General features: G+C 49.9%; 1 protein-coding gene across 13 annotated transcripts in view; it reads left to right on the top strand.

Annotated features, from left to right (window-relative positions):
* The window catches only part of MTSS1 (MTSS I-BAR domain containing 1), a 160,160-nt gene that overhangs the window by 133,518 nt on the left and 12,431 nt on the right, over window positions 1–14,211 (top strand). For 9 of the 13 annotated variants that reach the window (XM_046019593.1, XM_046019655.1, XM_046019583.1 and 6 more), the window contains 4 exons: window positions 643–654; window positions 10,745–10,902; window positions 12,106–12,213; window positions 13,499–13,596. In XM_046019593.1, the coding sequence (XP_045875549.1) occupies window positions 643–654; window positions 10,745–10,902; window positions 12,106–12,213; window positions 13,499–13,596 (376 nt within the window). The remainder of the gene's footprint in view (window positions 1–642; window positions 655–10,744; window positions 10,903–12,105; window positions 12,214–13,498; window positions 13,597–14,211) is intronic. The other 4 variants (XM_046019613.1, XM_046019574.1, XM_046019603.1 and 1 more) reach the window with 1 other exon arrangement.

The following is a 14,211-nucleotide window of genomic DNA, read 5'->3' on the forward strand; positions in this document are numbered from 1 at the left end:
TTCTCAGGACTTTCTCTGAGGCTGCTGAAACTGGGGTGTTTTACTGTATTAACCCTGGAGCCCGACACTTCATCGATCAATCTCTCATTTTTGACCAGATAGTAAAGTATATTGATGGTAAAGACTATAAACCCAATAAACAGACTCACAGAGGTGCAGACAAACACGTTATTTGCCCTTCTACTAGAATTTTAACTTTATTATTATTTTTTTTTCATTTTTCACCCCGGTTTAAATTTTGTTTCCCGGGTTTCCCTAATTACTTTTCAAGTTATAGTAAATTACACTTGAAAGATTTTCTTGGTGAAGCATCTTAACTGGCTTCAGAGGGAGACTTTAGGCTGCATCTCTCTTCTTAGAAACTATGCTGTGATCTCTAGGGGTGATGCTCACTAACAAGGAAGGTTTCCGTTTAGAGGAGAAGGAAAAGTTTTAGCAAGTCAGGGAAGGGACCGTGGCTGCGCAGCTCTCGGTGGAGGTGGGTTTCATTGCCCCGATAGAAACTCCGGTGGCAAGCCACGGACTGTTTAACCCATGAAAGGAAGGTAAGACTGCTGCTCGAATCCCAGTTTGACTTTATTATTTTCCTTTTTGTGTCAATTGTGTATCCTGCACTTTCTCACCGTGCGCCCCCCCCGCCAGTGGACGCTCTCGGTAAGTCTCCTGTCCCGACTCTCTGGTGGCTGGTCATGATGTGGTCCTTGCTGTGGGCTTTCCGTGGTTGTCCAGACCTACGCTAATTGCCCAAGTTTTCCTGCCAGTTCGGAACAATCGGTTGTACCTACTTAATTTTCCCTAACTTTAAGAAAATCGTGTGTGCGTGTGTGTGTGTTTTAATCATTTTCTTTCTTCGGTGTTTGGCCCTTTCATGGGTTAGCCCAACGTGCTGAGGGCTTTCGCATCATCATGACTCAGTATTAGACTCATGGAAAGAAGAAATACAGAGTGATTTGCGCAGGAAGTAAACCCATTTATACATACGTATATATCTGAGTATATATGTATGTGTGTGTTTATATCACAAAACGTGTAGAACCGCACTCAATAAACCCTAAAAATAATCCCCAAATCAGATTTGGTTGTATTAAACTAGCAAAATTTCTTTAACTCTGTCTCCCTAGGACCATCTAGTTCTTTTCAAAGTGAATAATTTGTGGTCTTTAAAAAAAATCGGAAGTATTTCTTATTTCAGCGGAGTTTGTGAAATGTCTCATTTCAAAGGTATCAGATCTCCAAATTCAGTAATACCAGTGATTCTTCTTGACTGAATGTTGATCTTCATTCTCTGGGTGATTTGCTTTTGGAGTCTCGTGGCGATCCCTCTGTCTTGGAAAGGTCTGTCTGAGGTGTCTGTGTGATTTTTCTTGCCTTGAGTGTGCCTGAGTGTCCTCTGAGAACATTTTTACCCAACAGCTCCACAGAGGTTTGAATTGGAATCTGTCCTCTCCAACAAACCCCAAAGGCCCAGATCTCCTCTAACAGGTGGGGCGCCGAGATGGTCCACCGTCGTTTCACTCAGGGCCTGGCCCTGCGTCTGCTTCCCCTCATGGTGACATTGGCCTAGTTGTTCCCCAGTTTATAAGCGATGATCTTCTCCAGTCCTCAGGGTTGTGATTGTGAAACACTTTGCACAATATTTAGTGAACTTTTGGGAGGAAGGTAAGACAGACACTTCTTTTGCATATTATTATGATAAAATTTATATAACCTAAAATTCGCCATTTTAAAGTGTACGTTTCTGTGGCTTATAATACATTTGCAACGTTGTGTGGCTATTGCCACTGTCGGATTCCAGAACATTTGCACCACCCCGAAAAGACGCCCCCTGCCTTTTGAGCAGCCACTCCCTGTTCTCTCTGCTCCCAGCCCTGGACTCCCACTCCTCTGCTTTCTCTCCCTATGAGTTTGCCTCTTCCAGACATTTCATATAAAAAGAACTGTACAATAGGTGTCCACTCGATAACACAGAGTTTTATTGGAACCTTCGCTAAGAGCCTGGCATGAGTCCATCTGTGGAGTAAACTGGGTATTTTACTCATGTTGAATGATGGGCAGTAGGGTTGGGGGTGAGGAAAGAAACCACACAGCCCTTCGCCTCTGTAACATAGGCTCTGCTCATCTCAGGAGAAGTCTCCAGTTTCTTCTGTTTCTTTCTCTTGCAGGGTCCGTAGGGCTCAGCCACAGTGACACGTAATCATAGCAGTGAACTTCAGTGTAAAGACATAAGCCCTCTTAACTTTTCTTTTTACGAGTTTTAAATCATTTTGGAACCTGGACATCTATATTTTAATACAGTTTCGCACCAGTTAAAATGTCCTGGTTTAACGAGAGAAAAAAATATATATATAAACGAAACTCTCCTTTGGTATAGTTACAAGTATCTACCTTGAACCTTGGGTTCCTGCATGAGCTTGGCTGGGAGAGGGAAGGAATTTACAACTCAAAACGTATTCTGCTGGGGATATGCCCCCCGCCCCGAGGAACTGCGATTCTGGTGGAAGCGAACCAGCTCGTTCAGCCTGGCTCTGTATGAGCGGTGGGCGGTGGGTGACGAAGGAACTCCACTCAGCTTGGCAGTGGGGAGGCGAAAGTGAGGAAAAGGAAAGGGTCCGCTGGTGGAAAATAGGGTGAGGGATGTTCAAGGTAGAGGGGACAGTGTGTCCCAACACGTGGCTGTCACAATTTAGACAGGAGCACCGGAACCCCGGTCAAAGGTGACTGTGTCCTGAGGGGGGCGCCCTGAGGGCACGTGTGCCTGCTACCCTGAGTCGGCTTTCTGGACGCTGCCAGGCTCGCCACAGGTGGACTGGACCCGCGTGAGAGCCACAGCGATTTTCCCCCACCCTTGTTCAGCTTCAAGCCGGCGTGGCTCGGCAAGGGACCCCGCACGCCTGTTCACCACCCGTGTCCTGGGTGTGCCTCTGACAGTCGTCAGGAATCGCCATCCCCTTAGGACTTCCCAGGCTGCTGGGGCGAGGATGGAGTCGAGAAGGGGCCCCCTGATTGCTTCTGGCTGTCTGGGTTCCAAGACCCGGCCCTGGAAGTCGCTGACTGCTCTCTGCGGTCACCACCTCGCTGACATGTGTCTGCTGTCCACACAGCAACAACCCAGCCACTGTCCTTCCTAAATACTGTCGTACGTGGTGGGAGGCTGGGCCGCGGTCCCGCTGCTGTCCCCCCACCGGCACCCCCACTGGTGCCCGCACCAGCGCAGACAGTGAAAGTGTACTTTGGGCCCATCTGGATGCTACTTTCCTTGGAAACTGGAGCTGGAACGGTTCCTTCTGAAGCCGGGGGACTGGTGATGGCTTCAGCCTTCAGAGGTGGTTTGGCCACATGCAGCCTGGGGACGCGTCTGGGGATTTGGATCCAACTGTAACCAAGCGGGGAAGGCTGTTGAGTCGCGGCTCTGTTCCAGGCTTGGGCACTGCATCTGGGAGCACACTCATTTAATTATGCGGGAGACAATCGAATGGGTACAAGTCTTACTTTTTTTTTTTTTTTTTTTAATATTTTATTTATTTGACAGAGAGAAATCACAACTAGGCAGAGAGGCAGACAGAGAGAGAGGAGGAAGCAGGCTCCCCGCAGAGCAGAGAGCCCGATGCGGGGCTCGATCCCAGGACCCTGAGATCATGACCTGAGCTGAAGGCAGAGGCTCTAACCCACTGAGCCACCCAGGTGCCCCGGTACAAGTCTTACTTAATGGGAAAACTTGTGCGACAGGGACCGGAAAGAGTTTGTAATCATGAGTCAGCACTAGGGAGCTGTGGCCTGATGGATGTTCTGGCCCTTGGAAACACCAGAGAGAGCAGCCGGTGGGTGACACAGCCAGACCTGGGAGGCGAAGCCCAGGGCTAGTGGGCCGACGGCGAAAAGCATAGCTTGGGGACAGTCCGACGCCTTCCACCATGACGGAAGCAGGATTGGTGAATTTACCTTTATCCGCCTTCTGTGGCACTCAGGAAGGCCTGAAGTGCCTGAAATCAGTGGAGACGTTGGAATTAAATGTGGAGAAACTCCTGCAAAGGGCTGTTGCTTGGAGAAGGAAGCAGGTGGTCCTCAGAGCCGGCGGGTGGGTGGGGGAATTCATTGGCCATATTTCACAGCTGAGAAGTATAGGTAAAAACAGGCCAAGCAGACCACCCCCCACCCCCTGGAGGCCCAGCGCTATGAACCCCCTTCCTTTGCAGAGCTGATCTCTGGGAGAACCTCACCCCCCACAGAGCTCACCAGGGGCCTTGCCTGGGACCCTGGTTGCAGCTGGCTGGCCCCAGGAGCTGAAATGCTGAACTGTCCCTTGCCCAGTGCAGCTGTGGCCATGGGCTGGAGCACCTGGCTTCCCTGTGGCTGCTCAGGAGCCAAGGGAGAGCTATTTCCTCCCTTGGCGTGGAGGGGATGCAACAGGAGCCCAGTGGAAAGGCTAGGAATTGAAAGAACAGCTTGCTCGCAATACTGATTTCTTACCCAGTGTGCTTTGCACCCCCTGGTGGTTGGTGGGGTGGGTGGCAGGTCTGGCTGGCTGGACTGCAAGCCGTCGTCGGTGCAGCTTCTCTCATTCATAAACATCCTCCGGGAAGTCTGCTGATGAGCCTCGTGCAGCCAGCCATCGAGGGAGAGAGCTGTGAGTGCTCCCCTGCTGGCCCCCATGGGCCGCTAAGGAAGCAAAAGTGGCCTCTGCCCCCAAGCTGTCCCCAGGGTTTATGTTTGAACGTCGTCTGACACCGACCACTGAACGCGGTTCTGACACTGCCTACCAGGTTCGCACAGATCCCAGAGGCTAAGGCCTCAGTCCCACCAAACCACCCCCGCCTCAGTCATTAGCCACAAGTGGTGGTCCCCAGGCTACCCATGGTTTGGCCTGGCCAACCTCTAAGTCGAGGTTTCCTATGGATTCCCCTCAGGTTCGCTAAATCCTTAAAAAGACTCTCAGAACTCAGGGAAGTCCTGTGCTTGGGAATGCTGGTCTGTTCTCAAGGGTACAGACGAACCCCGGTGAAGAGAGGCACAGGGTGGGGGGGGGGTCGGGGTGTGCGCAGAGCGGCCGTGCCTCCCCGGGTGTACGCCCCCCCCCCCCCCCCCGCCATCGGCGTAGTCCCCAGCAGGAGTTCCTCCTGGTTTTACCCTGGCCTCATTATGGTGGCACGATCGGTTAGGCATTGGCCATTGGTGGCTGAAAGCCAACTCCCTCTCCCCTCCCCGGAGGTCAGGGGTGCAGGCTGAAAGGTTTGGGCTTGTGGCTGCTTCTCCTGGCCAGCATCTTCCATCCTGCGGCTACCTATCTAGTCCCCTTCCCCTCCTGTCACCTCATTAGCAGGACAGAGACACTGCTGGCATTCTGGAAACTCCAAGGCCTTGGGGAATTTCTGGGCTGGGAACCGGGGCAGAGACCACATGTATGTGTATTTGTGTTCTGTTTGAAGACAACACACGTACATCTTACGACAACTATGACGTGGCCACATCAGTGCGGTTCGTTGTGAAGAAAATGCCGGTGCTTACGGAGCAGGCAGGGGCTGGATTTTCGGGGGGCGGGGTGGGGCTGGAGGTTTCCCGGAGGGAGCAGCACTCAAGCAGACTCCTGGACGTTGAATCGAGGGTGTTTGTAGAGAAAGGGGCAGGCGGGAGGAGAGGCGTGAATGTTCAGGGAGCAGAACGCGTGACATCCGCACGGCTGGAAGCTGGAGGGGGGTTCGTCGCTGTCTGATTCAGTTAATATTGAGTGGTCCCTGCTGGGCATCCTATCGGGGGCCAGATGCTGGATGTTCTCCCCGTGCGGAGGGAAGAGGGAAGAACGTGCTGTGTACGAGACCTTCCGTGGATGGGAGAGGGCTTGCGTCTGCTCTCAGGAGCAGGACTAGGCACAGGTGAGCTGCTGACCTGTCACGGCCTTTTTACCATGTTAAAGATGTGACTTTCAGGATTAGAAAGCATCTGTAGGCTCCTTGGCTTCTAGAAAATTCTTCTGTGCCCATGTGCATTTGGATTACGTAGTGACCCCGTTGGATGCCCCATGAATAGGTGGCTGTTGCTGTCCAGGCAGGAGATGACTGGGGCCAGGGCTCGGGATGGAGAGAGGTAGGGGGGTTCAGGAGTTTTTTAGCGGGAAATGCGAGAAAGAGGACTTGAAGGAGAGGCAAAGTTCAGGCAAGCAGGTGACAGATGGGAGGGTGTGACTTTGCGGAGGAGGAATCCTGTTCAATGACACGAGGGCTCTGAGGCACCACGGGTGCTGAGCCACAGCAGGTCAGCAGGGGACATTTCCTGATTGTCCCTTGAGCTGTTGTTGGTTTCATTAAACAGCCGATTACTCAGGGACTAGTGAATCCTGATGATGAAACTCCTTTCTTTCCTTTCTTAAAAATTTCTTTAATTATTTATTTTTTTAAATTGTGTTATGTTAGTCACCATAAAATACATCATTAGTTTTCGATGTAGCGTTCCAAGATTCATTGTTTGCTTGTATCACCCAGTGCTCCATGCAATCTGTGCCCTCCTTAATACCCGCCACCAGGCTCACCCATCCCCCAGCTCCCTTCCTCTTTAAAACCCTCAGTTTGTTTCTTGGAGTCCACAGTCTCTCATGGTTCGACTCCCTCTCCGATTTCTCCCAATTCACTTTTCCTCTCCTTCTCCCATTGTCCTCCATGTTATTCCTTATGCTCCACATGAAACCATACGGTAGTTGACTCTCCTTGCTTGGCTTATTTCACTCAGCATAATCTCTTCCAGTCCCGTCCATGTTGCTACAAAAGTTGGGTATTCATCCTTTCTGATGGAGGCATAATACTCCATTGTGTATATGGACCACATCTTTATCCATTCATCTGTTGAAGGGCATCTTGGCTCCTTCCACAGTTTGGCTATCATGGACATTGCTGCAATAAACATTGGGGTACAGATGGCCCTTCTTTTCACTACATCAGTATCTTTGGGGTAAATACCCAGTAGTGCAATTGCAGGGTCATAGGGAAGCTCTATTTTTAATTTCTTAAGTAATCTCCACACTGTTCTCCAAAGTGGCTGCACCAACCTGCATTCCCACCAATAGTGTAAGAGGGTTCCCCCTTCTCCACATCCTCTCCAACCCATTTGTTTCCTGTATTGTCAATTTTGGCCATTCTGATGGGTATAGGGTAGTATCTCAATGTGGTTTCGATTTGAATTTCCCCGATGGCTAATGATGATCAACATTTTCTCATGTGTCTGCTAGCCATTTGCATGTCTTCATTTGGAAGACATGAACAGGCTCCTGCCTTTCATGAAAGGATGCTGGGATCTTATGTACCCAGGGAGGCTGACCATAGCAGAGGTGACCTGAGAGGATGGAGTCCAGTCTAGCGGGGCTGGAGTGGCTAGCTGCGTGGGGCACGTCGGCTCGGGCTCCCCAAACATCGCCGCGGAAACCGCATAGCGGGGCTTCTGTATCTTGACTCTGCACCATATGGCTCTGGATTGTATCTTAAAACCAGTGCATCCAACTAGGACATGGAATAATTTCTTCCACAGTTTTTTTTTTTTTAATAAATATAATTATATGTTGTATCGGTGAATTTAAGAAATACACATTGTGTTTTTAGGTTATGATATGTCCTGAATGGACGTGTACTCACTGTGCTTATAATTACAGCCATCTTTACAGATTATACTTATTTTAGAATACCACAATTTGGAAGCCCTTTAATTATAATGCAAATTTAAGATAACTTTGCATTTATTTTTCAATTTACTTTTCAATTATAGAATAATTGAAATTTATATTTACCAGATTAGATGACACTTGGGTCCCGTCATTTTGCTTTCCTCTGGAGGTATATGTTTAAAAGTCAACATTAATTAATTGCAGGTAGAAGTGCACCTTATACCCTGTGAAAGGAAGGCAAGATCCACACTTCCCTAATTTCTTTTAATTATAGGCTGATACGAAACTACTACCGCAGTGGAAGTGCATGCCAGTGTGCTTGGTCAAGCGCTGTGGGGTTTTTTGTTTGTTTGTTTATTTAAAGATTTTATTTATTTATTTGACAGAGAGAGATCACAAGTAGGCAGAGAGGCAGGCAGAGAGAGAGAGGGGGAAAAGCAGACTTCCTGCTGAGCAGAGAGCCCGATGCGGGGCTCTATCCCAGGACCCTGAGATCATGACCTGAGCCAAAGGCAGAGGCTTAACCCACTGAGCCACCCAGGCGCCCCAGCGCTGTGGGTTTTAATCTATCTTTCAGATTCCCATCCACCCTTGTCTGCCGCACTTGAGAACGTTCTGATGCCCGGGGCCCTCCATGTTGAGTTAGAACATCATAGAAGAGATGGAGAGATTTAAAGAGGCCTCAGACCAGCCCCGAACCACGGGGCCTCCCCCACACAGGGCCGGAGAGGGCCCCGGCGGCCTTGTAGGCTGCAGCACAGCAGAGAACGTTGACAAAGTGTCCTGGAGCTTGACAACCAGAGACTTGGGCTGGGTTCACCTTCCCGCGTCTGTGGATTTGGCTGCACAAACCGGCAATTTAAGAGGGGAAGAGAAAGCCCTCAGTTCTCATAGGGCCAGTGACAGCCCAGCCTTCCCTCCTAGAGCGGGTGCCTGTGGATAGTGGGTGTCCTCGGTGGGGAGCACCTGTACCCTCCCTGGCCAGTACCCCCAGTGAGAAGGGGTGCACGTGCGCTCTCCCAGTCTCCTGTCCGTTGCAGATGCGTGAAACCTGGGGTCCGGGGCCAGGTTCACATGTGGGGATGACGCCCCGCATCCTTCGGGAGGCACGATGGGGACCCGGGAGGAGGTGCTAGGATTATCCTGAGGGGTAGGGAGGGGCTGATTGGAGGCATGGCTGGGCGGTCAGCTTGGACATAGGCAGACTCTCCTGCCTGGGGTTGTTGGATCAGATTCCCGCGCGGAATTCGTACCTGCCTGTGGTTGTAGCCGTCGTGCATGTGTGCGGCCTGGCCTCGCGGGAGCTGCATGGGCCGTGTTCACTGTGCTTTACCGACCAGCCCAGGCTTTTTCAGGGGTGACCTTTGACTATGTACGTACTATGTACGGTTTTCCCACTGCTCGTGCACCTACAACTTCATCCCTGCCCAGGAAGTAACTTTCCCTTAATAAAATCCAAAGACCTTTTCTGTTGACATGTTCTTGAAGCCTGACCGCCTCTTGCTCCAAATTAAGTTTCCTCATGTGCTTATGAGAGAAAAGAGGGAACGCACTCCTACCTTCAAGGCAATTTCCCCTGACCCTTTCCTTCTTCAAACCAAGTAACACGTTGCATTTATTATTCTCTACATCATTTTAAAGAGGGGCAAACAGTGACTGCTCAGGCCCCTTGCCAGGAGGCGAGTGGAGTTCCTTCATGTGACTGAGGCCGTGGGGTAGAGGAGGAGGAAGGGGATCGGGCCACGTGGGCTCTGTCCTGGCTCTCCCGCTTTCCCTGAATGATACTAGACAAGCCTCTCACCTTCTCAAGGCCTCCGCCTCTACTAAAATAGAAGCAGGTCAGATAGCCCCGAAAGCCCCCTCCATCTCTGACATTCCATAGTTCAAATAATCACTTATTGAGCACCTGCTGTATACATACATGGCATTGTCACAGGTAGGAGCCGGGCAGGGAGAGTTCCAAGGCCCTGCCCTGAAGGGGTTTAGAAATTTTTCTCTGTTCAGGTGATAGGTGAAGCCCCTATGTGGGGACACGAGCGTGGTAGCCTGTGAGCTGGGCTCTCGAGTGGTCGCCCCCTTGTCCCCACCTACAAATCAGTCTGCATTTGCCTCTCCTTCTGACACAGTGCCTGTGTTTGTATTCTAGCATAGGGAACTTTAACTCTGAAGTGTCAGGTTGTAAATCTGACTCCCCCTTAGTCAAGATCCACGCAGTGTGTGTTACAACGACGCCACTCTGCAGTCACAGCAAGGGCAGGTGTAGACGGTATGGGAACGAGTGGGTGTGGCTGTGTGCTAATAAAACTTTATTTATAGAGATAGTTTGCTGACGTCATAAAGTTCAAGTTTAAAGGTTAGCACTCCCCCCTAAATAAATAAGTAAATACACAGTCAACACTCCATCTTCAACTCTAGAACTGGTTGCCTCATGGTAACTGGGTCTGTGGACGTGGCCAGAGATGACCTCACACGGGATGGACTCAGCACTGACTCTGCCTTTAGGTTCTCACCAGCAGAGACTTGACTTAGGTCTTTTGGTTCCTGGGCTTGTTGTATAAGAGGAACATTCAGGACTCTCCACTGGGGAGTTATACTGATGGCCAAGGATTCCCAGCACCTCCTCACCCCCCGCCCCCACAACGGAGGAGCTGATGCTCACCACCTTTGTCTTCAGGGACAGAAACTTCTGTCCAAACAGAGGCTCTTTGATTGCGGCTGACCCAACAAAGCCAGCCTGTGCCCATTTTGGGAAACAACCGCCGGCCCTCACCTTGTTCATCCCTTAGCCTCTCCAGAATGTTCTAAAAAAAAAAAAAAAAAGACTGTCTGGCTGCCACATCCTGGGGTTTTGTTGGCAGAAGTCTCTGTGGAGTTGCACAAGGCAAGAAGGCCAGTCAGGAGGGGTCACGCAGGACGTCTTCCTCATTGGGAGGATAAATGTGGCCCCTGGGCATTGGAAACTGCCACGGCCAGTACTCAAAAAACAGCGACCTTAAATCCCGAGGATCCCTAAATAATTGTTTTTTAAGTCCGGGAAAGAGGTGGTGTCCACTCCGGCCAGGACAGAAGGGCTTTTGTTCCAGGGCTTTGTTTTATTTCCAGGGCGAGGCGATATCCAGCCTCAGTTGGACAGCGCTCTCCAGGACGTCAACGACAAGTACCTCTTGCTGGAAGAGACAGAGAAGCAGGCGGTCCGGAAGGCTTTGATTGAGGAGCGCAGTCGGTTCTGCACCTTCATCTCCATGCTGCGGCCAGTGATCGTAAGTTCGTGGAAAGCTCTGGAAGGCTTCAGCTGCCCGTTTGGAGGCAACTTTCCTTTACTGATCCACCCGTCCCTGAGTCACAGGGAATTTGCTGTGTGTGTCAGGAATCGTGATAGCGGAAGTGTTTCCGTAGGCCGGTGATTCTCTATGGGTCGCCATTGGCCATGGGGCCCGCTCCTTGTTCACGGTTCTTAGCACTGGTTGAAACTTACTGTTTCTCCCCAAGGCAAGAAGGCCTTGCAGAGTGGTTCTTGAAGTGTGGTCACCAGGCCGGCAGTGTCCCCTGGGAAATGCAGCTTCTTGAACCCAACCCAGACCCTCCTGAATCCAGACCTCTCGGGGTGCGGATCCAGTCATCTGGGCTTTAAACAAGGCCTCTGGCCTCAACATCAGTGAGTGACCATGAGATCAATATGGGAAGAGTCTCAACGAATCAATGCAGACTTAATTTTTTAAGTAAATCATTTGCATATGATAACTGAGGACTTCTGCTGTTGGCGTTCTTGAAGTTGATAAGAACACACCAGCTCACTTCCCTCAGCCCTAGCAAAATACCCAAATACGAGTCACACCTCTGAGCACCGAACTTTTCTGTGGCTCATTCTTGCCCAGGCCTCTAGTCCCAGCTTGGCACTTTGGTGGAGCGAATGACTTCCTTCCTTAGTCTCCTGCTCCCATCTCACTTGCCATTTATTAAGTTGGTGTAAAACACCAGAGAGAAGGGGGATAGTTAATGCCACCGCACACATGTGGGCTGTTCCAAAGATCCATCACCCGATCTGGACCAAAATCGTTCCAGCTCGGGTCATCCATTGCAGCTGAGTGACTTCAGAGCAGGGCCTCAGCCTGTCAAGGGGGCTGTGCTGCAGGGTCCCGTGGGAATATGCAGGGAGACCACCTGAGCAGGTGTCCTAGACCCCCACCTCCACCCCAGACACTACAAGGGAGGCCACGTGTTTGACTTGACTTCCTCACCACTGTCCAGCAGGCACAGGTCACCTCCTAATTATGGCCGATTCCTTCTTCCCTTTCTGTTTCCCGAGAGAGAGGGCTGGTAGTGCCTTCAGCACAAACATATGAGTCTCGGGGCACCTTTTCTGGAAAGTTGAAAGGGTTCGACAGTGACCCTGAGAAAAATGGGCCAAGACAAGGAAGTGAATCACTCATGATGACAACATGTTGTGAATTACTTTCCTTCAGGAAGAAGAAATCTCAATGCTAGGGGAGATCACTCACCTTCAGACCATATCAGAAGATCTGAAAAGCCTGACCATGGACCCTCATAAGCTGCCCTCCTCAAGCGAACAGGTAGGAATCGTAGGCTGAGCGCTCGGGGGAACAAACCAAAGACGCAAAGGCTCAGGGTGTTGAGGTCTTGAGGGTTCCTTGAGGCGTTCACCCATTTTAAATCCTGTTGGTGTTTCACATGGTGCTATATAGTCGTCATCACTGTGAGCCATTATAGAGCGCCTGCTGTATGCCAGGTAGTGTTCTAAGCTCCATATGGAGACTTCCTCAGCTCATTTTCACTGTTACTGCCATTTTATAAGGCAGGAGAGTGAGGCACAGAGAGAGAAAGTCACTTGGCCAGGTTCACCTAGCTAATTAGTGGCAGAACTGGGATTTGAACCAAGCAGTCAAGAGCCCCGGTTATCTTAACCATTGTGTTTATCTGTCTTCTGGAAATAAGCTTACAAGAACATGACAGTTGTCTTGGTCATCCTTGTGAACCAGTCCCACTGAATTTCTCCCATTCTAGTTAATTAATGCATAAGACTCTGTCTTATGAAAAAGAGGAGATTTTTCCTTCTTATTCATTCAGTTCATACGACAGTAACCTTATATCAAGTGGGAACAGCTGATGAATCACGTGTTGCTTTTGCTCTTTATATAGAATTCGCATTGCCTGCCTGGAGAACCAACTCCGAAGACACACACAAGAGTTTATGTTTTCTGTTCAATGACATTGCTTTTGTTAAAGCACAACAGGCATGCATCGACTCAATAAATAGACGTTTATCGAGCATCTGCTATAGGAGTGAGAGGCAGACACGGTGGACCTCACGTTCAAGTAGCTCTTGTCAGGCAAGGGGTGGATGCAAGCAGTAACTGTGGGAGAATTGCCTTTTGCTCTTGATTCTGTTGGGTTTTAAAAAATCAAGTCCTGGTCAGATAGGGCACGAGTGCTCACCGAATGTCAAGCAGCTAAAATGCAAGATCAACCAGTCCTGAACTGTGACTGAGCTTGTGGTGCTCAAGGACAGAAGTCCTGTAAATTCTAGCCGGAGTATGAATGACTCTTGTAAATTGTTCATCTGTAACTGTAAATCAGTCTCTCTCTCTCTCGACCGACTGACATTGATGGTCCCCTCCCCGCCTCCAATTTTGTTTTCTATTTTTGCTTGTGTCAGAAAAAGGATGAGGACATTGATGAATTGGTAGTATGGTTCTTTAATTTAAAATAAGACCCCAATGACAGTTTTGACGTTGTACCTCTGGATGATGGCAGAATTTTGATGTTACGGGTAGAGATTTGATGGATAACGTTTCCCTGCTCAGCTGCTCGCTTACCCATGTGGCTCTGTCCCCTTAGGTGATTCTGGACCTGAAAGGTTCTGATTACAGCTGGTCATACCAGACGCCGCCCTCTTCCCCCAGCACGACCATGTCCCGCAAGTCCAGCGTCTGCAGGTAAGTCAAGCTGGGTTCTGCTCCTCCTGACACACGTGAGAAGCATCTGGAATAGTTCTGACATCTGCAGCATTGTTTTCTAGCAGTTTCCTGTTGGACTGCTCTTGGCTTGCTGCCTGCAGTTGACTGTCCTTCCCTTGAAGGACGGAAGCTTCATCGTGCGTCACTATCCTTCTTGGCGTACTCGACCCATTGATCTATTTCTTTGACTTTCCAAAGCCAAGTGAACTTGCTCTTCTCGCAAACTAGTGTTGAGAGTAAAGAGGAGGTTGGATTGGCCAAATCTGTGTGCGGTTGAGTCTCTGTACACCCTTGTGTGTGCATGTCCTTCCATATTTGAGTGAGTCTGGTTAACACTGAGCTGTGATTTCAGATGGAAAATGCTACATCCTAACGTTCCACAACCTGAAATTGTGGGTTGCTTTAATGTCCTCTTTCGTGGACTGTGTGTGTGTGTGTGTGTGTGTGTATGTATGTGTGTGTGTGTGTGTGTGTGTGTCTGACAGATCTACCGGGTTTTCATTTCGGTAACTGAAAAAACTATCTCACTGGTATAAAACACAGCTGCACGCGTATCTTTTCTCTCTTATGTATTTGCTTCCGCTGAAAAGCCCC

This window comes from Meles meles, chromosome 1, assembly GCF_922984935.1.
Source record: "Meles meles chromosome 1, mMelMel3.1 paternal haplotype, whole genome shotgun sequence".
Classification (NCBI taxonomy): domain Eukaryota; kingdom Metazoa; phylum Chordata; class Mammalia; order Carnivora; family Mustelidae; genus Meles; species Meles meles.